The sequence below is a fragment of the Panthera tigris genome, chromosome C1, assembly GCF_018350195.1.
Source record: "Panthera tigris isolate Pti1 chromosome C1, P.tigris_Pti1_mat1.1, whole genome shotgun sequence".
NCBI classification, from domain to species: Eukaryota; Metazoa; Chordata; class Mammalia; order Carnivora; family Felidae; genus Panthera; species Panthera tigris.
In genome coordinates this window covers 201,805,441-201,832,860 of record NC_056667.1, presented here as the reverse complement: position 1 = coordinate 201,832,860, position 27,420 = coordinate 201,805,441, and the positions used below count along the sequence as shown (strand labels likewise).

The following is a 27,420-nucleotide window of genomic DNA, read 5'->3' as shown; positions in this document are numbered from 1 at the left end:
CCATCTGGGGGCTGGACCTACACCACCCTCCGGCTGTGCTGCTGCAAGGACCCGGCCAAGCTCTCTAGCACGCTTTCCGTGCACTTTCCCGCACTTCCGGGAATCCACAGGATCCTCTGGGCCCCCTCCCCTTTCCATTCGAGAGAAATCTGGGCAACTGTCGCCAGCCCTATCCTGCCACGTCCTTCCAAAAGGCCAGCTCTGTGTGTCCTCGTGGCACAGGGAACATCTGACTGGTCACTGTCTTCCCTAGTTCCAAACACGGAGCTAGGCACAGGGCCCCTCCACCCTGAGAGCCCCCAGCGGTACGGGGCATCGTTCCTTCACTGCTCCTAATGCCCTTCTGTAAACACTCCCCCCTCTCTCCCCTGCAGAGCTCTTCGTCCCTTTATGGTCGCTCTCAAATCTCTTCTTACTGTTTAGCCCTTTGACTTAAAACCTAAGGATCGTCATCTCTGTTCTCTACAGTTCTGCTAGAAGGGGTGAAAATCACCCATGAATTAATACTTCACCTAACATCTCGCTACACCCTGGAGGAAAGAGAAACTTCAGATACACTCCATCTGGCTCACCTGTCCTGCACGCATCTAGGATTATGCAGGGCAGGGTGGGCAGTGGTCCCTCTCTGTGAACTGTGAGTGGGGCCGGGCACAGAGGCCCATCCATGGCAGGGAATGGGAGGCAGTGAGGCTCTGTGGTTTGCTGACTGCCCAGGCTTTGAAGTCCCACGAGTCCTGACTCATCAGGTCTCCGCCCTTTACTGATAGGACGTTGAAGAAGTCATTTACCTCCTGTAAGCCTATTTCCTTCAACAAGATGCCACCCACTTCAGGACTCCTGTGAGGAGGTACCATCCCTAAGCACTTGGCTCAGGGCCTGGCATATAAATGCTCCATAGATGAGAGCCACCCCAAAACCACACAACAGACTCAGCCAGGGCCCAGCTTCTGGGTTTAAGGGAAGCTTGACTTAAGCCCTCAACACTCCTTCCCCAAGCTCTCCTCCCAGGGCCTCTGTGCACAAACATGTGGGTGCCACTCCTCCCGCTGTGCGCATTCCTGGGTGCAAAAATCAGGTCCCAAGTCAGGCTGGTTCAAGTCAGGGTGCGGATTTACACAATTAAGACCCTTTCTCTGGCTTGTTACTTGCTTCAAATTAGCTTAAGCTGAAAGAGAGACAAAGAGAAGAAAAAAGGAGGGGATTTCCTTTAGTTCACATAACCCAAAGTTCCAGGGGCACCTGCTTCCAGGCATGACTGGACCCGGGAACTCCAAAGACACCACCAGGACTTGGTCCTGCCCGCCCCGTCTCTCGGCCCTGTCCTGTCTCTGCGCAGTTCCACTCTCAGGAAAGCTCTCCCCTCACAGCGAGCAGCTCCAGGCTTCCTCTCAGCACCCCTCACCGGGGAAACGTACCTCTTTCCTGGGCGTTCCGGCAACCAGACCAAGTCACATGAGCATCCCTGAACTGATCGCTGTGGCTACAGAGACAGAGGTGAAGGAGCAGGGTCAACCCAGCCAGGCCACCAGGCTGAGCGAGGAAGTGCTCAGAGAAGAGGTAGGAGCGGCAACCCACAGAATGCCAACCACTCCCTCCACAGCCCAACTCCACACACCCTCGCCCCAGACACCGTCTCATATCGGGCACCTCCTGCCAATGACCTGAGAGCTTCATTAGTTCCCAACGGTAATCCGAGACAGTGAGAATCGAACTGGCCCGACTGTTCGTTAGGCAGTGATTTCCACATCAGGCCCCGTAACAGGCACTACTGGCTGAGGACTGGGGCCCATGAGTCAGGGGTCCTACTTGCTCCCATCAGCCAGGGCAGAGTGGGGTTGGAGATGGGGTCTCACAGAAAAAGCAAGGCTGCTTGCGCTGTCCACTGAGAGAGAGCTATGGGTGGGGTAGTTTCTGTTAGGAGAGAGAACGGAGCGACAGGCTGCATGAATGACACATGTCAATACCTCCACGGCCTCTGGAATGGAAACAATTTATTGATACCTGAGACACTGTGCAGGAGACACGTTCCTACTGACCACTTAGCTTGACCCCTTGGGCCAGACCAGGCCAGGCAACTTCTCTCACCCTTCCCTTGGGTGAGATGACCCTTTCCTGGGTCATTCTGGGGCCTCTCTGAGCATCCAAAGGCTGGAGAAGTCCACAGCCAGAGTCTGGAGAGACAGTCTGCAGCCGTGGCTCCTAAGGCCAAAGCGGGGTCGGCAAGGAAGCCTCACCGGTCAAGATCTAGAGCCTCCTGGGTCACAGTCCGGAGTCCGATGGAAAACAACTCCTCCCAGGGCTCCCGGATCCAGGCCAACAGGGCCGTCAGCTGCTCAGGACACACAACCCGAAGTGCCCAAAAACTCTCCAGCCGGGACACCTGGCAGACAAAGTAGCGGTGAGGTGAGGCTCACAGAGGACCCACCGCCCCTCGACTCAAAGGCGTCTTTCCTTCCCCAAGCCTGTGTCACTCCCTGTAGGAGACCCTGACTATGAGCTTTTTAAACAGAACACAATCAACACTTACTGGAGGCCCCCCAGAAGGCTTTCACATTTACTATCTTGTTCTTTTAATCCACTGTTTTTCAGAATATAAGTTCTGGAGTCAATTCCAAGGAATTGGCTGGAGTTCAATTTCTGCATCTACCACTTGTGACCCAGGCAAGTAAGTTAATGTCCCCAAGCCTCAGTTTCTCCATCTGCAATAGGCCTAATGAGAGTACTCCTCCCACAGAGGCTGTGAAAACCAGGTGGCTGGCACTGGGGCCCAATCGAACACGAACTCCAAGCAGCAGCCGGTGCGTCATGAAAGGCTTCCCAGGCAACACAAAGCCAGGCTCCAGGTCCATGGGGTTTCCGTGGCTGTCTCCCCCGCCTCTACCTGCTGCTGATCCAGACACCCAGCGAGCCTCCCAGTTCCTTGCACCCCACTTCTCCATGCTCCCTCCAGCATGACTGCCCATCACATCCACACTGCCTCCAATGCCCAGCCCTCCTAGACTCATTTCCCACACTGCCCACCACCCCTGTCCTCATCTCTCTCTCTCTCTCTCTCTCTCTCTCTCTCTCTCTCTCTCTCTCACACACACACACACACACACACACACACACACACACACACACACACCTCGTCATAGAAGACCAGTCGCAGGTCCCCCGGGGCCGTGCGATACAGCAGCACTGAGCTCAGGCTGCTGAGTGGCCACTGCTCCCTGACATGCACAGAAGGGCCCAGCCCCAAGGGCAGGGACTTCTCAGAAGCTTCACCAGATGGTGCTGGAAGAGGAGGCTCTGCCTGGGACCCTGCAACGTCCTCCTCTAACAGGTACAGGGTAGACAGAGTCATCAACAGGGACACAGGGCAGGTTGCAGGGCCTAGAGGGAAAGAGACAGGGCGAGGCCCAGGATGGAAAGCCGCAGAGGAGCCCAGATCCCTGGGGCAGCATCCCAGTGTGCTTGAGAGGACTGAACCACACCCTGCTGAGGCGGTCAGAGGGCAGCCTGTGCCCCTGGAGGCCAGGGCCCTCCCTTCTCCAAACTCCAGGCATCTCTAGCTTCCAAAACCTGAGGCCCAAGACAAAGAGAACCTGCCCCACCACCCACCCCACTCAGAAAGAAAGATCCACTCGCCTCCTCTGACAGGATGAGGTGGAGCAGACCCAGCCAATAGGCTCCACTTCATAGAAAGCCCATACCCGGAAGCAAAGGTCTCTGAGCAACTGAGGACCCAGGAAACCTCCTGGCCCCCCTCAGAGAGGCCGGGAAGACTGAGGCTGTCATTTGGGTGTGCCTGTGAGTAAGAGGAAGTCCGGATTCCAGGAGCTGAAAATTGCTACCACGGCATGAGAGGTATGGGGGGGGGGGGGGGGGGTGCGCGTAGCCTGCATAGCCAGCGGCCTGGACAAGATGAGGTACCGAAGCCTTACCTTCGACCAGAAACACCCGAAGGTAGAAGAACAGGGGAGGCTCCGAGGAAGAGCCCCTCTCCAGCAAAGGCCTGGGGAGAAGGTGTGGTCAGCGAGGGGGGCAGAAAATACTGAGAGGGGCAGGGAGGAGGGACCAGAGCTGGGTCAGGGGGGTGCAGGCGTGAGGGCAGGTGGCAGGCCCAGGTGCTCAGGGCCTAACCGCAGCCGGAGCTGGTGGAGAGGGCCTGTGCTCCAAGAGCGGCCGCATGGGCCACCGAGCCCGGCCTCGGCCTCCTATCCACTCACCAGAGGCGGTGCTCCGGGGTTACCTCCTCCTCTGTGGCGCTGACACTGCTCCTCCAGGCAGGAGGCAGAGCCTGCAAGACATCTGGACCGAGCCGGCCAGGGACAGGGAACCTCAGCGACCCCACCTCTTCCACCCCACCCTCTCCGCCTCTCAACACCTTCCGTTCTCACGATCTCTAGATTTCAGAAACCTCTACAAGGGACGGGTCCCAGTACCCGTCTGTCTCCACTGCGGCTGCCAGACACGGGCAGCCCCCACCTGCCCTCCCTGCACCTCCCTTCCCCCTCTCCCCCCCTCTCACCGGTGAGCTCGTCTAGGAAGGCCCGGCAATGTCTGGCATCGCGGGGCAGCAGGACACAGCTGCCTGTCCCGGCAGCCCACTCCAGCCGCAGACTCTGTCCTGCCAGCCCCAGTTCGAGGCCACTCAGGTCGTGCAGGGGGACGGCCAGGGTTGGCTGTAGCCAGCTAGCCGGAGGCCCGCTGAGGAGAGGCAGGGCCAAAGCGGTGGCGAAGAGTGAGTGGCGTGAGACCCAAGGGGGCCCCGCCCTGACCCTGGCGGCCCCGCTCGCTCACCTTATCTCCCCTGTCACTTTTAACACGTAAAGCCTGTGGTCAGACACCACCACAAGACACACAAACTCCCCAGGGTGGCCTGCCAACACGACGGGCACCTGAGGAGCAGGGAAAATTAATGAGAAGCAAGGGAGGACCAGGGAGGAGGCTGCCAGGCTGAGAACAGGTTCGCTGTGCTCAACCCTCCCCCCGGTGCTCACGCACCCTGGCCCCACCCCCCTGCACCCTGACCCTCAGCTGGGCTCAGCGGGTTTCCCTGCCTGGCACCGTGCCCCCTCTGGCCCACCCTCCACACTCCGCCGGACCGTCCTAAAGCAAACTAGACTGCCACTCCCCTGCCTCAGGGCTCCTGCGGCCCTTGGGATCGGGTCCAATCCCCTTGGCGGGCACTTGAGGCTGCCCCTCAGCTGACCCCCGCCTCCCTCTTCAGACTCCTCTCAGGACACCCGCCCCCTCCCGCCCCCTCCTCCTGCTGCCCCGACAGCAGTCTTCCCCACGCACTAGCTCCTCTCTCAGGCCCCCATCTACGTGCTGCTTCCTCCCCCCAGATCCTCACCTCCTACTCTGTAACTCCTTTTTCAAGACCCGGATTACACCTTAGATCGGCTCCCCAAAGAGAGGCTCCCTCACTCAGCCCGATCCCAGCCCTTTCCAGACCATCGGGTTTCTCACACCACAACGTAAGACGGCTGGCGACACCGATTCACCCTAGACCCTTAGTGTCCTGCACATGCTAGATGCTCACAGAGGAACCAGTGACATCGTAGATCTACAACAGCAACGGGAGGTCCCCCTCAGGCGCCAGGTGCTGTGCTAGGCAGCTGTGACGCGGGCCCTCACTGATGCCACCACGCTCTGTAAGGCAGGCCCTGCTACCCCCATTGCAGAGCGGTGACAACTGAGACTCCGATATCACAGCCACGCTGCACGTGACCACTGGAGTTGAAACCGGGAACCGGACCCGGTGCTTCCAGAACCACTGGCTTGACACGATCTGCTGCGCTGGCAGCGAGTGGACACCCTGGTCAGTGAGAGGCGCGGGGCAGTGCCGGGCTGGCGCAGACCTTGGTGCAGCACTGGAACTCCTCCTGGGCATCAGTGAACACCTCAACATCCAGGAAGAGCCGGAGTCGGTGGTCCACGGAGCGGAGGCCGTGGCGCTCAGGGGCTGGGGGCAGCAGTGGGCCGTCAGCCTTGGCTGCCACAGCGCCATCCCGCCTCCCCGGCAGGACCTCCTGCCTCCCGCAAACACCACCCCTGTCTCGTTTCACCTCTACTCACGGGGACTGAGGCTCCAACTGTGGTGATCTCGGGAGCCTGGTGCCTGAGATGGGGCCGGGTGGGCCCTGTCGCTGTGGTCACTGTGGTCAGAAGGGTCACAGACAGTGCTGGTGGACTGCAAGGGAGCTGGCGATTGCTCTCCCTCCCTGTGCTCCCTGTTGGTGGTTCCCAGGGACAGAGCCAGGAGAACCACATGATCGCTACCACAGTTTGGACATACAGCAGGAGATTCTGGAAGGAAGGATGGGCACAGTCCCTGTGAACCACCCCCCCGCCCCACAGTGTCACAATCCCCTACCACGCTCATAATGTTCCCCACCCCCTCTTGGACTCCCCCTGGCCGACATCTCCAGCTTCATACACTCCTACCATTCCCAACGCCCCTCTCCCCACTCCCTCAGCAGGCCTGTTAACCACCCTCCATCCCGGTGAGGGAGCAGCAAACCTAAACCCATGGCCTGCAACCTCCTCAAAATGGACCCCACCTTCTGATTTGAGGCCTTCTCAGAGAGGACCAAACTCAGCCAGGCCCTGCTCTGGTCCCCTCCCACAGCCTCAGGCCGGTCATGTGCTCTGATGCTCCACCAGCCACGTCTGAAAGCTCCAAATCAACAGATCAGGAAGGCAGGGTGCCAGGTATGGGTCCAATTCCAGACTCTGTCACTTAACGGCTGTCATCTAGGCAATTATGACAAGTCACCTAAGCTCCCTGAGCCCGGTTCCTCTTCGGTAACAGAGGGTGATGACAGTGCCTATCTCACAGAGTTGTCAGGATGGGTGAACGGACCAGGTAAAGAACCCAGGTCAGGGATCGGCAGCAAGAGAAAAAACATTCCTTGAGCAGCTATAGCGTGCTGGGCATACGCTAGAACTTTTGACGACAGAATCAAAACTCTCCCGACCCCATTTTGCAAATGAGGAAAGCAACGATCTAATAACTGAACGTGCCTGGACTGAGACCGTGGAGCTGAGGCTAGCGGTGGTAGCTACCATTTACGGGGACCTATGCTTTGTGCAAGACACTGTGCCTGGCGTCTTTCTGTCACATTTAAATCTCCTAACAGTACAGAGGACAAGTTCACTCCCTTCTTTGTTCAGATGAGGTAACCAAGGCTCAAATAAAAAGAAGACGTAACACACAGGAACGTTCAATAATAATGACCCACTGAAGGGACCCCAGGGGCCACGTGACTCTGTGGAGCACAGAAAGGTCTTAGAGGGGATGGGGCTCTTTCCACTGTATACATTGTACTTCTGGGCCTCTGGGGAGGGAGGTTTAGAGAGGGGGGTGGAAAGGGGTCTATTTTCTCAATAAACTTTAAACCTCTGCTCTAGCCGCTGCCAAGAAGACTACTAAAAGTCATACGTTTCAACACAGACGTTATCAAGAATATTTCTTTCTTCTTTAATGTCTTCAAAGACATAGCTTTTTGACTGATCTACAGTGGAAAAAATCTCTCCCTTTAAAGAACACAGTGTGAAAAGATGCCATGAGGCACCACTCGATATGAAGTAGCTTCCAAGGTCAGTCCTTCCAAGGAAGGACAATCTCAGCCAACTCCCACAGCATCTTACTCAACAGCCAAACACACTCAGAGGACAGCACTACACCCAATACTGCAGTGAGAACTCAGGAGCTTTTATGCAGTTTCTAAATATTAGCCAGAAAAAGTGGAAAGAGCCTTCAAGTTATGAAAAAATAATGAGTACGTTTAAATAGTTTCAGAGATTGTATTTCCTGACTTTCAAAAAGAAAGAATATAATTTCTCTTTTTGCTCCTTTTCTTTCTTCCTTTCTTTTTCTTTTCTTTTTTTTTTTTTTTTTGATAAATGTATCAGACAGATGAATCTATTTTCCTCCAGGCAGAAAAGCTGGTCCCAATTCCTTCCCTTCCCTGGGGTTCCCCCTCCACACTCCCTCCCTCAAAGCCACTGTCTCTGAAATGGTGGGAGAGGTGTGGGCAGGAAGGCCAAGGGCAGGGCCCGTACCTGTCTCTTGGAACAGAGGCCTCCAGCCTTCCTCACTGTCTAATCCCAACCTGGGCTCCTCCGGCTTGAACTCATGGCCACAACGTAGACACTGGAGTCTGCCCCTCAGCGGGTCTCTTGCTTCCCCAAGCTGACACTGAGCCGCGGTGGCTGCTTGGGTCAACACGGCAAGCAGCTCCTGATACAGGGTTGGCCAGAAGCAGCTGTGAGCAATGGACCCTGGCCCTTGACCTCCCAATCCTTCCCCAGCCTCCTGGGCCTCGCTCCGGGCCCCATTACCTGGATAGCTGCATGGGCATCGGGCTCCAGCACCACATATCGACGCAGCTGCCGGTCAGGGCAAATATAGGAGAAACGCAGAACAAGGACAGGGGCCCTGGGGAGCGGATCTGAGCCCTGCACACAAAGAGGGGGACTGGGTAGAAAAGAGTAGAGAAGGGGCGCCTGGGTGGCTCAGTCGGTTAAGCGTCCGACTTTGGCTTAGGTCATGATTTCATGGTTTGTGGGTTCGAGCCCTACAGCAGGTTCTGTGCTGACAGCTCAGAGCCTGGAGCCTGCTTCAGGTTCCATGTCTCCCTCTCTCTGCCCCTCCCCCAGTCACACTCTGTCTCTGTCTCTTTCAAAAACAAATAATAAAAACGTTAAAAAAGAAAGAAAGAAAGAAAAGAAAGAAAGAAAGAAAGAAAAGAAAGAAGGAAAAGAGAAAAGAAAAGAGAAGAGAAAAGAAAAGAAAAGAAAAGAAAAGAAAAGAAAGAAAAGAAAAGAAAAGAAAAGAAAAGAAAAGAAAAGAAAAGAAAAGAAAAGAAAAGAAAAAGGAAGAGAGAGCAGAGAGTGGACCAGAGGGATTCCGGTTATACTGACAGCATGGCAGACAACAGTAGCTCTGGATGTCATGAAAATGCTCCTGCTGCATCCACACTCCAGCTCAGCAGCCCAGCCTCCCAGGCTATCTGGGGCCATGCCTTTGCCCCCGCAGCTTCCCTCTTCTGCTCCAAGAGCCAACGAGAGACTGTGGGAAACTCGCAGTCCCGGTGCTTGGCACCCAACAGCCATGCTGTCCGAGTCGGCTCCTGCAAAAAGCCCAGCCCCTCTTCCAGGACCCCTAACACCACCGCTCACCTCGAGCACCGCTTCTCTCCCGGTCCGAGGCTCGGGCTCCACCTCAGCCGCCTCTAGACTCTGGAGCTCCAGCCGTGCCAGGGTCCGGGCCGCTTGGAGTTCCACCTCAAACAGGTGGCCAGAAGTGACCCGGAGAAAGCATTCCCTGCCCCGCACGCCCTCAGGCCCCTCCAGGGGACACACCAACATGGGGCGACACAGTTCCGCTGAGGAGAGATCAGGGGAGCAGCCCCATAAGAAGAGAGAGGTATCCCTGACTCTGCCCTCCCAAGGGGTGGCCTTCCATCCAAGAGGGGTAAGCCAGGGGCGCCTGGATGGCTCAGTCGGTTGAGCGTCCGACTTCGGCTCAGGTCATGGTCTCACAGTCCGTGGGTTCGAGCCCCACATTGGGCTCTGTGCTGACAGCTTGGAGCCTGGAGCCTGCTTCTGATTCCGGGTCTCCCTCTCTCTCTGCCCCGCTCCCATTCGCCCTCTGTTTCTCTCTCAAAAATAAACATGAAGAAAGACTGCAGGGGTGAGCTATCCCCAGTCTGGGTTTTCCTAACTCTCCCAGATACGCCACCAGCACCGGGCCCCGTCTCCCTGACGGGCACTGAGCGCTCACAACTCACCCTCCACTTCATTCTGCTCCTGCTCCTCCTCGTCTTCCTCCTTTCCTTCTTCCTCCTTCACCAGCTCCTCCACCACCTCTTCTTCCCGGGGCTCCGGCCGTAGCCTGACCTCCTCTGCCATTTCCTGCGGTGATTCCTTCTCTGGGCAGGGAGGCCCAGGCACGGACCCTGGGCTCAGGGTGTCTGGGCACAGAGTGCTGAGGGCAGGGGTCTGGGAGGCAGCCAGAACCGGGGTCCCAGAGGTCTCCAGGTGATTCCTATACTGTAGCCAGTCACAGCCAAACCGTTCCCGGAAGCTGTTCATGAGTTCAAGTTCCCGATGCTGCTGCACAAACTGCCCTGGGCCGGTGGGGAGAGCACCACTGAGCGAGCCCACGCCCCCACCACAACCCGCGCCGAGCCCGACCTCTTCTGCAACTCTTCCTCACAGTGAAGTAAACGGGTGTGTAATGTTAATAGGGGCTGGGCATCGGGGGGAAACTAAAGGCTTCCCCTCAGCAGCGTGTCCTGAAGCGTGTTCTGTAGAACACCTGTGGTCGTGTGCAATTCGGAACCACACAACATCCACTGTTTGGGAGATTCGAGATACAAGGGGGCACCCTGGAGGTCCTGAGACGTCCTAGAAGGAGGACGTCTATTTGACTTTGGTTAGCCCAGAAGTTCCCACGGAATCTAGTCATCAAGTGACCTTTCGACAGCCTACAAAATTCACGTTCCTTGAAAAACACCTTGGAAAATGCTGCCCAGGAGTGGTCTCTTCTCCTTTCCCTAAATTAGAAAGAAAGAGGAAAGCCTACGAGGCCCTCTATAATGCTGTGCTCCACCACAGACAGAATCCTTCTACCGAGAAGACTGGGACAGGACACTGAAGACAGGACTGGGCAAGGGCAGCTGGGAGCATGGCGGACTTACCAGCCGGGGAGGGGTCCAGAGTACGGGGCTCTGGGTCTGTATCACTGGGTTCTGAGATACTTGCTCGCCTCACACGGACTCGGCTCTGAAGGTGGACAGAGGGCCCATGCTCTATGAAAGCCAGGGATTCCCACCCTGCCATCCACGGCCACCCACCCAACCTACCCAGAAAGCCCCACTCACAACCAAGGACGAGGCCTTACTATTTTCAGCCCATCGATAAACCAGAGCACCCATTAAAGGGACTCAACCCCAGCACAAGGCAGCCTAGGACACCGTTTACCTTAACCTTACGATGTGGGGGCTGGGCCACAACGCCCCCAGAGGAGATGCTGTCGCTCAAGTCAGGGCCACCTGAGGTTTCAACAGTACTCCCTGCTGGCCAGAGCACAGGTGGAGCCATGGAGCTGGAGGATGTGGAGAGCTGGGGTGTGACAACAGGAAGGACAGAAAGGTTGGAGCCAGAGGTACACCTCTGCCCTGCCAGGCTAGCCAGAGGACAGGCCCTACTTTGCAGCTTCCCAGAAAGACCCCTACCCTGGGACCCCTTTCATGTCCTCCCAAACCAATCCTATTCCCAGAGCTCCCAGCATACTAACCTGAAAGTCAGTCAGTGACAAGACTTTCCCATCGAGAAGGAACTGAGCAAAGACAAAAGAAGAGGGGGTCGTGTTGGTGGTAGAGTTCCTGCCTGCCCACGCAGGGAAACCCTTCAGCCCAGGGACCACTAGGCTCAGCGAGGGGCAACAGCGTAACAAGCAGGGAGTCCAGGGCTATGGCCCCTCACCCAAGGATGGGGTAGAAAGAGGCACAAGGGGGCGAGGGCAGGACCAGGCAAGAAAGGGACAGCAGAGCGGATGTGAGAAGATTACTCACGCCGGCTGCAGCATCCCTGACACGGGGTGACAAGTACTGGGCAGTGACCACCCGATGCGCAGGGTGGAACCACAAAGGGTTCCCCTCCAGGTAGAGCTGAAGAGCAGGAAGGGGAGACTGAGATGGGCCTCAGGCCTCCCTGAGTGAGGAAGGGCACTCACCAAATCAGCCCAGGAGGGAGGGAGAGGCGCACAGCTGGCTCCCAAGTCCCGGAAATGCTCAAGACTCACCTTGCGGAGCTCAGCCAGTAGCCACAACGGGGACAGCTCCCTGTGTCCTTCTAGCAGGTTGTACGCCACATCCAGGTGCCGCAGGTTCCTCAGCCGCTCCAGGCCTGGGTAGAGATGAGAAGGGAGGAAGGACAGGTGGGTGAGTTCAGGGGGCAGGGTGCTGGGGGACATGCAGCGGAAAGACCAGCCTGGGCATCTCAGACCTACCCGTAGGTCTACATGAGGCCCTGGAGGCATGCGGTTCCCGGACCACTCTCGGTCTCACATTGCCCCTAAAACCCTGTGTGCCCCCGCCTACTCTCTGGCCCCCCACTTCCCTCCCCAAACTCCCACTCACCCTGCAGGCTCCGGAGCTCATTGCCTCGCAGTATCAGGGTCCCCAGAGCGGCCCCTGAGGGTCCTATTCTTGGCACCATATGCAGGTGGTTATAGGAGATGTCCAGATGGCAGAGCTCAGACAAGTCCTGAGAGGGGTTGGTGACAAAGATTCTCTCCTTGACCAGACTCTAGCCGGGCTCCTCTGAGCCTTCAAGCAGGCCTCAACCTTGGCCTATAAAGACTGCGTACTCTCAGCACAAATGATTCATCCAGTCCTCCACCCCCCCTCCCCGCACCACGTTAACAGACTTGAACAAATACTGGCATAGTTCCTAATAGCTCAAGGTCACATCATTGGGAAGACAACTCCAACCCCCTTCCGTTCCGTCCTAGAGAAACTCCAGGCTGCCAGGAGAATTTAGTTTGTTGCAGCCAATGCCTGAAGATACAGCCCCTGTGTCCCAGCCTCTGTGGGAAGGTAGGAAGCTAACTCTAGCAAGCGCTGGTTAGCAAACCCAGACCCAGATGGGTTTCATATGGACCAATGCCCCCTTCCTGCTTTCTGTACATTTCTACTTTCTTGACCTGAGGAAACTAACTGGAGAGAATCTGCTCAAGCCCCTGTCTTCCCCGGCCCCATTCCCTCACTCTCCCTTTAAAGGTCCCAGTAATCTCTGCACAAACTGAATTGGAATTCAGTTCACGCTGAAGTTTACTACCAATTAAAATAGTTTTACCGCTGATTACATTCCACGATAGCTTATTACTACTCCAATGGTGCGTTACGGATTACAGTCTGTTCTCACCACATTAACTAGTGTCTGACTTTGGCTACCCCTGACTATGAGATGTGGGAGAAGGCTCTTCACCATCTTCCCGAAGCCATCTTTTCTGAGCTAGGCATAGGCTGAGCAACATCCCACAACCTTCGCACCCACGGTAATACTACACAAGCAGGTACTCCTATGACTTCTGCTTGATGGGTGAAGAAACTCAGAGGTTAGTTTGTCCCAAATCACACAAGGATTAGGAGCTGAGATTTGAATGCTGGCCTGTCTTATGCTAGAGCCTGAGTTCTCAAACAGTACTGCCTCCAGGATGCAGCCCCACCTGGGGGAAGGCGGGGGACAAGACGAAGGTGGGAGCAAAAGCAGGTCCAGGAGAGAGGATCAGAGCAGAATCAGAGACCCATGTGGTGCCAGCTCCAACCAGCCTGCCCATACTCACCATCAGGAAGCCCTCACAGTCCTGCACTTGATTGTGGCTCAGATTCAGGAAGCGCAGAGCTGACAAGAGACGCTGGGGGGCATGGGAAAAGCAGCAGAGAATCAGACACCTCCATGCAACCAGCTGGCCCTCCTCCCTAAGGGCCTGTCCCTGTCCTTCCCCAAATTCCCTTCCCTCTCAGGCACTCACCAGGGAGCTGTCTAAAGAAGTCAGTGCGTTGTAGCTGAAGTTGGCAGAGAGTAGAGCCAGCCAAGGCAGGGCAGAGCAGAGGTCACCACCGCAGGCTGAGAGGAGCTCCTGAGACAGGGTGCTCCATTACCGCCACTGTCCCCTCCTCCCCAATGCAAGGCCACGCTGTCTCCCAGCCATTCATTCGTTCTTTATATACTAAAGTCGGTCTGCAGAGGCAGACTGAAAGAAAGCCCAGGGCCCTGCCCCCAGGAGTTCATTGTGGGGAGAATGGGGAGACAAACATGGGAATATTGAATACAAGAGGGTAAGTGTGGCCATAAACATATAAACAGATACATAGTGCTCTGGGAGCAGAGCAAAGGGGGCAAGGACACTGTCCAGAGGGAAGCAGGAGGCAGGGAAGGCTGCAAAAAAGAGGGAATGTCAGAGCTTGGTCCTCTATGTCCCTCAGAACAAGGCATCCGGGCCCAGCCTTCATTCTCCTTACCTCTAATGCCTGGATGCTCCTGCTGCAAATCAGGGTCTCTAGCTGGGAGTAGATGCCACAGAGGCCACGAAGGCAATGGATGGGGACACCTCGGAGCTGCGGTGGAGAAAAGGAGGGCGGGAAGGAGGGAGACAAAACTTCACAAAAGGCAGATGCTTCACCTCACTTTCCCTCCTTTTACAGGGAGGGAAAAGTCGACAAGGCCAACTATGACTCAGGGAACCGTTACACGAGACAGATGTCACACTGCCACAGGGCAATGGGCACACTCAGGCCTGCCCCCCTGCCCCCACCCCCCCCCCACCCCCGGCAAAAGAGGCCGTCTCTCTTTCTCCATTCCCAAAAGGTTGTCCCAAGCTGGGTTTTGTGTGCCGGCATCCAACACTCCATACCTCCAGATGCCGAAGGGACTTGAAGGGAAAAATCTTGATGGGCCCTGGGAGGCCAGAACCAGGGACATGTACCAGCTAAAACAAAACAAAACGAAAAAACCACTCATGTCACTGAGGCCAGCACATCTCCCTTTCCTTAACCTCTCCTCCTCGGCACAGCCACCCACAGCTCTCACATCTCCTCGATCTGGGCCCTGCAGACTTCTTGCACCCATGTACCCACCCCCAGCTCTTGGGCCCTGTGTACATCCTACCCAATTCCCACCCCAGGACCTTGAGTGAAAGAGTTTTCTGCAGCACATCGAAGAGGAACTGAAGCTGGAGGATGACAGGGGAGTCGGCGGGATGAGAGGGCAGAGCCACAAAGCCTGTCTGGCCAGGGCCCCATGGTCCCAGGTGCAGCTCAAACACGTGGCTCAGCTGCTGCAGGGTGCCAGTCAACAGGCTCAGAGTGCTACGGCCAGACAGGACCACATCACCTGCAGGGAAAGGGGCGGACAGGAAGGAGAGCATAACAAAAGGGTCTTTCCCTTTATCCTAAGACTCTGCGACCCCAGGATACACCCAGTCCAATCCACACTGTAATCTCCCACTGCCAGGATCATACTATCTCCTCCCCCGCCCAAAAGTCTTCCATGGCTCCCCTCTATCTTCCCAAAAAGTCCTAACTCTTCAGCCTGAAATATGAAATCGTGTCACTACATCCAACCGACTTTTCCAAATTTTCTTTCACCATCTGCTCAAGAGAGTCTGGCCTACTCACAATGCTGGGAATACAGTCAGCGTGGTTCACAGCTTCCTCGTTTTCTGATATTCCCTTCCACTCTGCTCAGCTTGAGACCTACCTCCTCCAGGCAGGCTTCTTTCTCACTGTGTCACACTGCTGTACTTTTAGACCATAATCATTCATTTTACATAAAAGCTGGTAATGTGTCTCATCTTTTTTTTTTTTTTTAAGTAAATTCTACATCCAACATGGGGCTCAAGCCCATGACCCCAAGATCAAGAGTCACATGCTCCACTGCTGAACCAGCCAGGTGCCCCAGGTGTTGGTTTCATCTTTACTTCTTTTTCTGATTGAAAGATAGGCACACTTGCAGAAACTTTCAAACAATCCTAAAATGCACGTCATAAAAAGAATAACCGCTCGTTATAGCATTGGTACTATTCTTGATCTCTATGCTAAAACTGCTCTAACGAGACTATCATCCTTGAGGGCATCTTTTGATCACCTTGGTACCCGTCACTGCACCTAAAAAAGTATAGCTATGAGGTAGGCACAGAGAAATATTTTTTTTACTTTTTTTTTTTAAAACCAAAATATAGGGGTGCCTAGGTGGCTCAGTCGGTTAAGTGTCCAACTCTTAATTTCGCCTCAGGTCATGATCTCACAGTTCGTGAGTTCAAGCCCTGGGTCAGGCTCTGCCCTGGCAGCGTGAAGCCTGCTTGGGATTCTGTCTCTCTCTCTCTCTGTTCCTCCCCTATTTGCACACAAATGCTCTCCCTCTTTCTCTCTCAAAAATAAACAAATATTTTAAATAAAAACAAGGACAGAGTCAAAGGATGTTGCAAAAATCTTACAGACAGGTACTCTATAACCTTCACCCAGTTTCCACCAATGGTTACATTTTATGTAAATGTGGTAAGAGATCAAAGACAAGAAACTGATGATGTATATATGTACATCCGTATAGTTCATCCGTATAGTTCTATGCCACTGTCATTGGTGTGGATTCCTATAACCAACATCACCATGAAAATACAAAACTATTCCATCACCATAAATCTCTCTCTCTAGCTACCTCTTTATAGCAATACATACATACACACACACACACACACACACACACCATCATGCCTAACCCCTGGAGCACCAGGTCAGATTTGTCTGAACAAACCAATAAATCCTGTAACCTTACTTGAAAGATGGTCTATGTACTTGACACTAAGGATAGATGCAGACAGGGTTCAAAGACTCTTCCCACCCTCAAAGAGCCCCCCAGTCTACAAGAGATAAAATACATACACAGTTAATAAAACAAGCCAGAAACTGAAACTGCTACAAACAGAGATTCCACAGATACCATCAATGGGAGTACAGAGTGCTAGAAGGCAGCTAACATGAATTGGGTAGTATGTGACAGACAACTTTGTTACCTCATTTAAACTTCTTTAAAATCTCCTAAAGAGAAGCACTACTGACCACCTCTTTCAGATATGAAAATGAGAGCTTAGAAAAGAATATCAACTGAGATTATATAGGTGGTAGGAAGTTGGTACTTCTGTCTGATCTCAAAGCCAAGGCTTGTTGTACCACAACTAATGTCAACCACATACTGAACAACCAGTGTGGCTCCACCATGCCCAAGTCCTGAAAGAAGAAACTCTAGTAAAAACAGCTACCAGTTTTGAGCCCTTACATATTATGCAAACACTGTCCTAAGTGCTTTACATGAATTCAAATGAATCCCCTCGACAACTTTTTGAGTTAAGTACAATCATTATGCCATTTTGCTGGTGAGGAAAACTGAAGCTCAGAAAACTTAACTTCGCCACGTTTGAAAGAGGGTTGGGATTCCAACCCAAGTGAATCTGACTCCAACAAACCTCGTGCTTTTAACTATACTAAGGATCTTGCCACACAGCAATGATTATACTAGTCCCTGGTCTCCAGAGACTTACAGCCAAGTAATGATCACCTTCCTCTGAGAGTATCAGAGAACGCATGGAGGAAGTGGTACTGGAGTTGGACCTCGAAGGATGGCTAAGGTTTGAACTGTCAAAGACAAAGGACACTGTAAGCAATGGCACCAGAGAAAAAAACCCCAGAGAAGTAAAAAAAATGAACTGACGCTCGAACCCTCGTGACCTTAAACAGCTGTAATTCTATGACTCCTAGGGGGAGTGTCTCTGTAAGGCAGGGTGCACCCCCACCCTGCCCCAGCCCCCAGATCAACTCACCAGACTCCCGCAGCAGTCCGGCGAGCTTCCACACCAGGGCGTCCCGCTGGGCGGTCGTCATGGCCACGGGACGCTGGGGGCGGAGCCTGAGAAAGAGGAAGCGGAAGAGCCTCAGGTGGGTGGTAGTACCAAAAGCCTAGGACGTCCGAGCAAGCCGAGACCTCGCAGGGAAAAAAAGTAAGAGAGAGAGCGAGGAAGAGTATCCTTCCGGGTACCCTTTCGAGGGGCATAAGACCTAGCCACCCAAACTGACCTCCTGTGTGCTCCTTCCACCAACTCTGCAGCCCGGCGCCTATCAATAATGGACGGGAAGTCCCGCCCCGGAAGGAAGGCGGGGGAAGCGGGACAACCGGAAAGCTTGCCTGCGCTGCCGGAAACCACGCCCTAAGTCGTGCAGACGTGTCGGCTGGAGGCGGTGGGGTCTGGGTGCGGACGGGGCGGTCCCTCGGCCTCCGACCTGCTGGGCCCGGCCCCCCCCCCGCCCGAAGGGGAGCCGCCACCTCCACCGCCACCCCCGCCCCACTCGTGGGCTCCGCTCGGCAAGGGACTTCCACTCGGCTTGCCGCGGCCCCTGTGAGGAAAACAAACCTGACTCGTTGTTTGCAGACTGGGCGAGGAAGCAAAGTTTTGGGAAACGGAATTTTCTCTTAGTGAGGAAAGGACTCGGCCAAAGCGAACACTTGTTTTCCAATTAAAGGAGAGCGAGTCCGCCATAGGAGTTTTTTTGGTATCTGCCGAAAGCGGGAGCTGGCAAAGTTGCCACTTCTGGAGTGCCCCTTTGACGGTTTTTCCTTAACGTCCCTCCAAACTCTGTCCTTTTTTCCTTCAGCAATGTCAGACTCTCATAGTGAGATTGGTAATGCTCCACGTGTATCAGGTCTCTTGTTTTTACCGCGTTCCGTCTCGTAACACGTGAATAAAAATTGTTAGGCCAGCTTTGAAAAAAAAAAAAAAAAAAACAGGTTCACAGAGGCTATGTTACCTGCAAAGGTCTTTCAATTAGTAACCAATTTTGTCAAGACTGCCGAATTTTCCTGGTTCCAAGTTCCCATTAGAGCTTTCACCTTGCTCCTGGTCAAAAGAGGACCTCCCGTTGCCTGGGCGACTCAATTGGTTAAGCCTGGGACTCGATCTCTGCTCAAGTCACGATCTCAAGGTTCGTGAGATGGAGCCCTGCGTGGGGCTCTGCGCTGACGCCACGGAAGAGCCTGCTTGGGATTTTCTCCCTCTCTCTGGCCCCCCTCCCGCTTGTGTTTTCTCTCTTTCTCAAAATAAACATTAAAAAAAAAAAAAAGACATCAACTACTGAGCTAGATTAAAAATGTAACGATTTGTTTTTCAGGGAGAGTTGTGCCTTAATTAAGTGCCTTTCTTAATTAAGTGCCTTTTCTACAGAGGAAAATCAAATGCATCCTTTACCAGTTGAGGGTGAGACTACAGTTACCTTTATCTCAAGTTGCAAAATTTGGAGGATCTATTTTTCGAAAGACATAATATTTGAAATGGCAATTTTTGCCTCTAAACCAGACAATTTAGCGTTTATCACATACTGTGTGATCTGAGCCAAAAGCCTAAAAGGCAGTCAAATGAAGTAAGTGGAAGCACGTAGTGAACGGTAGAGCAGTATACAAAGGAAGAGTAGTGTCTCAATATATTTTTGTCGAATTGTTAATCCCAGAGCCATGATGGTTGTCAGTCTCTGTTCATCCATCACCTGGAACTAGGAAGGGAGGGTTCTCCCATAGCTGTCACTGCCAACGGTAACCCTCTTAGGCAAGAAGAGAGATTGTTTTGGGGCGCCTGGGTGGCTCAGTCAGTTAAGCGGCCGACTTCAGCTCAGGTCATGATCTCTCGGTCCATGAGTTCAAGCCCCGCGTCCGGCTCTGTGCTGACAGCTCAGAGCCTGGAGCCTGTTTCAGATTCTGTGTCTCCCTCTCTCTGACCCTCCCTTGTTCATGCTCTGTCTCTCCCTGTCTCAAAAATAAATAAAACGTTAAAAAAAAAAATTAAAAAAAAAGAGATTGTTTTGAAATTCCTGACTTGACAGTGCTTTGAAATCTTTCAGGAGTGTCTTGCCAGCCCACAGATTCTGAGAATTGCTCTATTAATACGGAGAGACCCCTGTAGCCAGATTTGCTCTCCATCCCTTGGCCCCCCAGAAATGTGAAAGTGGAACAGAGAGCAGCAAAGAAAACTGAACTATGGAGGGAAAGGAAAACATCCCCTGAGAGAAGCAACAAGGGAAGACTAAGCAGTTCTTGTTTCCAGGCCCCGCGGGAGGCCCACTCCCCTTTCTGCCCTCAGGCTGCGGGAGAGGCCTTGGCCACCTTCCAAAGAATTCCTACCCAATTTTTTTTTTTTTTTTTTTTTTGCCTAAATTAGTCTGAGTGTGTCTCTGTAAATTGCTACCATTAAGAACCTTGAGGAAGACAAAAGCTTTTTTATTTTATTCTTCAAGTTTATTTTAAGAGAGAGACAGCGCGAGTGGGGGAGGGGCGGAGAGAGAAAGAATCCCAAGCAGGCTCTGCGTTTAGTGCAGAGCCCCAGGCGGGCTTGAACTCCACAACTGTGAGATCCTGACCTGGACCGAAATCAAGGTTCAGATGCTTTAACTGACTAAGCCACCTAGATGCCCCAAGGCAAAACCTTTTTTTAAAAAACTGAAGTCTGGGTGGCTCAGTCGATTAAGCATCCGACTTAGGCTCAGGTCACCGTCTCACAGTTCGTGGGTTCGAGCCTCTGTGCTGACAGCTCAGACCCTGGAGCCTGCTTCAGATTCTGTGTCTCCCTCTCTGCCCTTCCCTTGCTCACCCTCTGTCTCTCTCTCAAATATAAACATTAAAAAAAATTTTTTTTTAAGAAAAGAAGAAAATGATGACAAAGTTAGTTACCAGAGAATACAGACGTCAGAGTCCTAGTCCAAAGCCTGATTGTATCTGGTACCTTGGAGCATGCAGGCCCCTAGACTATAGCCCACAGGGCAACAGAGTAATGATTCCTGGTTAGGACGTGAACCATTGTCCTAGATATAGACCTCACTGCTGTGGTGCTACAACCTCCCACAGCAGATGAGATGATTGAGACCTAAGGTTTCCTCCAAAATGAAAATTTCACACCTGAAACTGGGTTGTGGGTAGGGAGAGTGAAATTGGATGATCTGTTTCTTTCACCAACCTCTTCATGACTGGGAAAGGGGGGCAAATGGAAGAGAATGAAGAGGTGTGAATATCACCTGCAAAAAAAGAGTGCTGTGGTAAAGGAGTTTGTGCTAGAGAGGCCCTGTGCCTGGCACCGATGGCCCCAGGATTGAGTGGTCAGAGGCAGCTCTTTCTACATAAGTTACCACACATTGTTTCTCTTGGCTCTGATACCAGACCTAGCCACAAAAGACTGCCCAGGAATTGGCCCGGTTACCAGAATCAGACATATGGGACAAATCAGCAGCATTACAGGAGGTCTGGCATGAGAACACTGCTTTAGACGGTGACCAAGCGAGCCCATCAGAGCCTGGTTCCAGGAGAGACTGAACACAAGGCTCATGAAGGGAAAGCCAGAGAAGCAGAAGCCAAGCTCAGCGTGAGATTAGAGAAGCCAGGGCCTGAGAATGGCTGACTGAAAGGGAAGTAACAAAATAACAATATCGCAGTGACCCAACAGCAGCTAGAAGAGCCCAGCCTGAGCAGATTTTGCAGTGCTGCATAAAATAAACTGAGGGAGTCCCTGAGTGGCTTTATAAACCTGAGGTCCTTGAGAGTGCCTTAATTCTTTACGTTGTCTCTGCCGGAAACCCCTAGAATCATATGGGGAGGGGTTAAGAAGCGCTGGAAGAAAGATGGGAACCTTGAGGTTAATCCAGAAAACAGAAAGGAAGAGATGAAATGAAAGCTCTATTCCTCATCAGAAGCTGGATAGGAAACCGGATTGGAGGCAGCTACGGAGAAGACAGGAAAGCAAGCAGAATCTTGGAAAAGAAGAAAACGTCGGTTTCAGGCATAAGCCTGATGGCAGAGTCAGGTGCGTTATGTGACACGTGCCTTCCATCTCAATTCTTCCTGCACACAAAGCTGGAGAGAAGAGTCCACAACAAGGGAGGAATCTGGAAGTGGAGTAGTGCAACGGGAAACTTGTATCAATGGGGCAAGGAAACTAGAGAAAAGTGAGATCAAAGGGCTGAGGGTCTCCAAGGGCCTGGGGAAAGGGAAAGGCAGTAGCCGCTTTGGAATCTCAGAGCCCGAGTAGAACCTCAAAAAGTTAAAGCAGGTCTTCATTCTTTCACCGGTTCCACAAATATTTACTGAGCCCTGACTATATGCCAGATCCTGTGCTGGATTCCGTGTAAATAAAGGAGACAACAGTATGGCTCTTGTCCTCAAGAAGCTGGCAGTGAGGGCCGCAGGGGTGGCTCAGCCAGTTGGGCGTCCAACTTCAGCTCAGGTTATGATCTTTCAGTCTGTGAGTCCAAGCCCCACGTCGAGCTCTGTGCTGACGGCTCAGAGCCTGGAGCCTGCTTCAGATTCTGTCTCCATCTCTCTCTGCCCCTCCCCGGCTCTCACTCTGTCTCTCTCTCTCAAAAATAAAATAAAAACATAAATTTTTTTTTTTTTAAAAGAAGCTGGCAGTGAGGTGGAAGGACAGACACCAACAATCACATTTCAACATTGTGTTCACTTCCTATTGCTGTAACAAATTACACCAAACTTAGTTGCTTCAAACAGCACCCGTTTGTTACCTTACTGTTCTGAAGGTCAGAAGTCCAAAATGTATCTCACTGGGCTGAAATAAAGGTGGCAGTGGGGCTGCGTTTTTTTCTGGAGCCTCCAGGGGCGAATATGCGTTCTTGTCTTTTCCAGTTTACAGAGGCTGCCCACTTCCCTGGCCCCCTTCTGTCTTCACAGCCAGCAATGGCTAATTGGGCTTTTCTCACATCCATCCTTCTGGTGCTATTCTGGCTCCCTCTTCCACATTTAAGGACCCTGGTGATTACACTGAGCCCGCCCAGATAACCCAGGATACTCTCCATATTGTAAAGTTAGCTAATTGGCAACCTTAATTCCATCTGAAATCTTAATTCTCCCCTGTTATCTAGCGTGCTATTTGCACAGGTTCCAGGGATTAAGACACAGACATCTTGAGGGAAGGGAGGAGGCCATTATTCTGCCTACCATATTCATGATGCGTGTTATGGTAGAGATAGTGCTTTGGGGAGATGGTTCCAGTCCCAGACTGCAAGCTGAATACAGGCTGCAGCCTCTTGCTCTCATCCCTAATGGTTAAAAATAAAAATATACGAAGGATATAAAAATTAATGTAGGAGCGCCTGGCTAGCCCAGTCAGTAGAGTATACGACTCTTGATCTCAGGGTGTAAGTTCAAGCTTCACATTGGGTGTAGAGATTAGTTAAAAATAAAATATTAAAAAAAAAAAGTGGGGTGCCTGGTGGCTCGGTCAGTTAAGCATCTGACTCTTGGTTTCAGTTCAGGTTATAATCTCACGGTTCGTGAGTTTGAGCCCCATGTCAGGCTCCATGCTCACGGCACAAAGCCTGCTTGGGATTCTCTCTCTCTCCCTCTCTGCTCCTTTCCCCCTCGCACTGTCTCTGTCTCTCTCAAAATAAATAAATTAACTTAAAAAAAAAAAAAAAGAGGATAGATCAGCACTAAGAAAAAAATGAATTCAAGAGGAAGAAGTGAGGGAGCAAACAGCAATGGTAAGCAAAGACTTTAGTAAATTCATTCAAACTAAAATGTAGGACAAAATAGGCCCACATATACAAAGGAGGGAGGGAGGAAGAAAAAACAATAAAGGATAAGAGCAGGGGGGGCTGGCTGGAGAGGGCAAGGGCAGTGACTAGCCCACAGGGTAGATAAGAGAGGAGGTCACAGGGCCAAGGCCCCCAAGCACACAGGATTTGCAATTTTTTTTTTTTTTAAGTAGGCTCCATACCCAATGTAGGGCTTGAACCCACAACCTTGAGATCAAGAGTCATATGCTCTACTGATGGAGCCAGCCAGGTACCCCAGGATTTGCAGAATTTAATAAGAATGTGAAGACCTTACAAAGAAGCCTGAAAACAGGGGTGCCTGGCTGGCTCAGTCAGTTGGGTGTTCAACTCTTGCCTTCCGCTCAGGTCATTCATTATTCCAGGGTCATGAGATTGAGCCCTGTGTCACGTTTTGTGCCAAGCGTGGAGCCTGCGTGAGATTCTCTCTCCCTCCGCCCCTCTCCCCCCGCTCATGCTTTCTTTCTCTAAAATAAAAATAAATAAATAAAAATTTTTAAAATAAAATAAAGAAACCTGAAAACAACCTAAGTGATGATGTATCAAGATATAAATTGGACTCAGGACCGCCTGGGTGGCTCAGTCGGTTAAGCGACCACCAGCTCAGGTCATGATCTCATGGCTTTGTGATTGCATGGCTGTGCTGACAGCTCGGAGTCTGGAGTCGGCTTCTGATTCTGTGTCTCCCAATCTTTCTCTGCCCCTCTCCTGCTTGTATTCTCTCTTTCTCAAAACAAATAAATAAACATTTAGAAAGAAAGAAAGAAAGAAAGAAAGAAAGAAAGAAAGAAAGAAAGAAAGAAAGGGAAAGAAAGAAAAAGAGAGAGAGAGGGAAGGAGGAAGGAAGGAAGGAAGGAAGGAAGGAAGGAAGGAAGGAAGGAAGGAAGAAAGAAATTGGCCTGGGCAGAAATACAAATCTTCCAAATTTGATAGGCCTAAAGTTACAGTCTTTAAAAGACCATGAAGGGGCGCCTGGGTGGCTCAGTCGGTTAAGCGGCCGACTTCGGCTCAGGTCATGATCTCGTGGTCTGTGGGTTCGAGCCCCGCGTCAGGCCCTGTGCTCACAGCTCAGAGCCTGGAGCCTGTTTCAGATTCTGTGTCTCCCTCTCTCTGACCCTCCCCCATTCATGTTCTGTCTCTCTCTGTCTCAAAAATAAATAAACATTAAAAAAAAATTTTTTTTAAATAAATAAATAAAAGACCATGAAGACTACATCAAAGGTTTTCCTGCTATTGAAGATATGTTCCCTTGGTTAAGGTGCTGACCACATCACTTCTCTGTAAGGTGCTGTGCAAACGAACATGAGTACAGAAGATCACATGTAATTCAACTTTCAGCTGGAAAAGTTGTGAATGAACTTTTCAAAGAGGCGAGGGAACATTGGATGTCCCTCTGAAAGAAGCCACGTGAGCCTTGAGTGATGACAAACAAAAGTCATTTGCATGTAGAAGGTACAGGTTGGGGCATTCCTTTTGTAAGGAATGAATACATCTATAGACCAAATCAGCCACAAGATGTTCAGATTTTGCTTAAAACAGTTTCAATAACAGTTTCAGTTTAGATGATGGTGAGTTGAAACCGTACAATGATCCAACGAATGTTCAATTTCTGGAATCTGTTAAGGGTGACTCTGCGTGTATGCTTGAAATTCAGCAACTTCTACTAGAAATCCTTTAAAGTGACATTACTGTTGGCAGAAGGTTTCAAAAGAGACTCCCCTGGAACTTCAGTGACTGGTTCATGGTGACCAAGTGAATTTGGATATGGAGAATGGTCAAGATCAAGAATACCTAAAGCCTAGAATAAGGTTCAAGGCTTTCCGTGGAGAAAGGCAAACCTTTGGAAGCCTTACACCTGAAATAGTCAGTACACCTTCTTCCCCAGAAGAGGAGGAGAAGTCAATACTTAATGCAGTTGTTCTTATTGATGATTCAGGGCCAACAAAACCCAATTCAAATCCAGGGGCGCCATGCTGGCTCCATCAGTAGACAATGTGACTCTTGATCTCAGGATCGTGAGTTTGAGACCCACATTGAGCATACAGATTATTTTTATTTTTTTATGAATTATTTTTTAAAGTTTATCTATTTATTTTGAGAGAGACAGGGAGAGAGAGTGGGGAAAGGGCAGAGAGACAGAGAGACAGAGATAGACAGAGAATCCCAAGCAGACTCCAAGCTGCCAGCACCACTCGGGGCTCCATCTCACAAGCCATGAGATCATGACCTGAGCCAAGATCAAGTGTTGGACGCTTAACCCACTAGCCACCCAGGCACCCCTAGAGATTACTTCAAAAAAAAAAAAAAATTCAGGGGCGGCTGGGTGGCTCAGTTGGTTAAGCGACCGGCTCCGGCTCAGGTCATGATCTCACAGTTCATGAGTTCGAGCCCCGCGTCAGGCTCTGTGCTGACAGCTCGGAGCCTGGAGCCTGCTTCAGATTCTATGTCTCCCCCTCTCTCTACCCCTCCCCTGCTCATGCTCTGTGTCTCTCTGTCTCTCAATAATAAACATTAAAAAAAAAAAAAAAGAATTCAATCTGGGTTAGCAGATGACAGTCATTTGATATGAAGATACAATAGTGTACCAGACAGTTTCCTGGATGTTGGGGACTTTATTGCACAGTCTCATCCTGAATTTCCAAGTCTTCACTTTATTCTCGTGACTTCATTTCCAAATAGCTGATTAAAGGCTAGGAAAGAGTATGTGCCATATTAGTAAGGAAAATACTTTCAACATTAAAACAAATGATTTTTATTACTTTTATTTATTTTTTTAAAGTTTATTTTCAGAGAGAGAGAGAGCATGAGTGGGATAGGGGCAGAGAGAGAGGGAGAGAGAGAATCCCAGGCAGGCTCCTCACTGTCTGTGCAGAGCTGGACACAGGGCTCGAACTCACAAATCAAGAGATCATGACCCGAACCGAAATCAAGAGTTGGATGCTTCACCGACTGAACCACCCAGGTGCCTCTTTAGTGCTTCTATAAATACATTTTGGTTTTATTCTTATTATTAAGGTCTTCCAGCCTTGGTATAGATAATATTGGACTAAGGATGGATCTTGAGATTAATATGTTTGAGTTTTTAGTTGCAAGGCTGGCTTATGGGGATAGCTTTTTTGTTTTTTAAGTAAACTCTACACCTAGCAGAGGCTCAAACTCAGGACCCCCTCCCGCCCCAGATCAAGTTGCATGTTCTACCTCTTGGGCCAGCCACACACCCCATGGTGATAGCTTTTAAACATCCAGGCAACCCAATTTGTTACATGTTCACTGTTAATGTAACAACATTTATTTGCAGAAAAATGAACAAACCCCCTTTGTGATAAATGTATTTGGTAGAATTTGCACTACAGTTTCTTAATGCTGCATTGACCAACAGCCATTAAGAAATTTTTTTAGGAAATTAAGTTGAAAGTTTTCTGTGATATATACCAAAAAGTATCTGTATTCTTATTTTGAAATAGTTTGATCAGATAATAATTACTTCTCCTGTTTAGATTTTATGCCTCCTTTTTTCAAAACTTTTTTATTTTTTTTTTATTTATTTTGTTGAGAGACGGAGAGCAAGCTGGGGAGGGGCAGAGAGACAGAGGGAGACACGGAATCTGAAGCAGGCTCCAGGCTCCAAGCTGTTAACACAGAGCCTGATGCGGGGCTGGAACTCACAATTGTGAGATCATGACCTGAGCTGAATGAAGTTGGATGCTTAACTGACTGAGCCACCCAGGTGTCCCAAGATTTTATGCTTCCTTTTTACTTACTGATTTAACTACATTAATAGTATCAAAAAGTACAGTTTGGTTCTATTTTGTAGAGCTGTGACCATCATAAACCAGAAATAAAAGGAAATAAAGGTCAACAGTTCTTGAAAAGATGTGATAAATTTTAATTATTTTTTTTAAGGTTTTATTTTTTATTTATTTATTTTTTAATATTTTTTTTAGGGCACTAGCTGGCTCAGTCGGTTAAGCATCTGACTTGGGCTCAGGTCATGATCTCACGATTCATAAGTTCGAGCCCTGCATCGGGCTCTGTGCTGACAGCTCTGTGTCTCCTTCTCTCTCTCTGCCCCTCCCCCTGCTCATGCTGTGTCTCTGTCTCAAAAATAAATAAACATCCAAAATAATTTTTAATTTTAATAATTTAATTTTAATTTGATAATTTAATGTTAATATTTTATCAATAATTTTTAATGTTTATTTTTGAGAGAGAGACAGAGAAAGCACAAGCAGGGAAGGGGCAGAGAGAGAGAGAGAGAATC

The 27,420-nt window shown here is 51.0% G+C and overlaps 1 protein-coding gene and 1 pseudogene across 4 annotated transcripts; one reads left to right on the top strand and one right to left on the bottom strand.

Moving 5' to 3' along the window:
- Positions 1-1,973: 1,973 nt before the first annotated feature.
- Positions 1,974-18,524, bottom strand: LOC102968973 (serine/threonine kinase 11 interacting protein). Of its 4 annotated transcripts, none has more exons than XM_042995404.1 (25): positions 18,363-18,524; positions 17,381-17,466; positions 14,693-14,898; positions 14,420-14,494; positions 14,028-14,123; positions 13,538-13,645; positions 13,349-13,420; positions 12,141-12,267; positions 11,804-11,907; positions 11,574-11,669; positions 11,297-11,338; positions 10,981-11,121; positions 10,698-10,782; positions 9,786-10,124; positions 9,175-9,380; positions 8,335-8,451; positions 8,056-8,233; positions 6,067-6,297; positions 5,850-5,953; positions 4,786-4,883; positions 4,514-4,692; positions 4,212-4,293; positions 3,927-3,997; positions 3,128-3,375; positions 1,974-2,380 (listed from the first exon to the last, which is right to left on the bottom strand). In XM_042995404.1, the coding sequence occupies exons 2-25, from the start codon at positions 17,439-17,441 to the stop codon at positions 2,231-2,233; spliced, it is 3,216 nt and encodes a 1,071-aa protein (XP_042851338.1). In that variant the 5' UTR covers positions 17,442-17,466; positions 18,363-18,524; the 3' UTR covers positions 1,974-2,230. The 4 variants fall into 4 exon arrangements, with proteins under 4 accessions (XP_042851338.1, XP_007086246.2, XP_007086247.2 ...); XM_007086184.3 differs by lacking the exon at positions 18,363-18,524 and adding an exon at positions 17,969-18,053; XM_007086185.3 differs by lacking the exon at positions 18,363-18,524 and adding an exon at positions 17,634-17,694.
- Positions 17,440-25,842, top strand: LOC102959955 (annotated as a pseudogene).
- The last annotated feature ends 1,578 nt before the right edge of the window (positions 25,843-27,420 follow it).

Bases quoted from the DNA above. Each gene is read 5' to 3' on its own strand.
- LOC102968973 (XM_042995404.1), bottom strand. From the start codon at position 17,441: ATGACGACCGCCCAGCGGGACGCCCTGGTGTGGAAGCTCGCCGGACTG. The intron at 4,884-5,849 runs GTCTGCGCCAGC...CCTGCTCCTCAG, and splicing joins AGTTCCAGTGCTGCACCAAG to GTGCCCGTCGTGTTGGCAGG. The intron at 2,381-3,127 runs GTGTGTGTGTGT...TTTGTCTGCCAG, and splicing joins GACTGGTCTTCTATGACGAG to GTGTCCCGGCTGGAGAGTTT.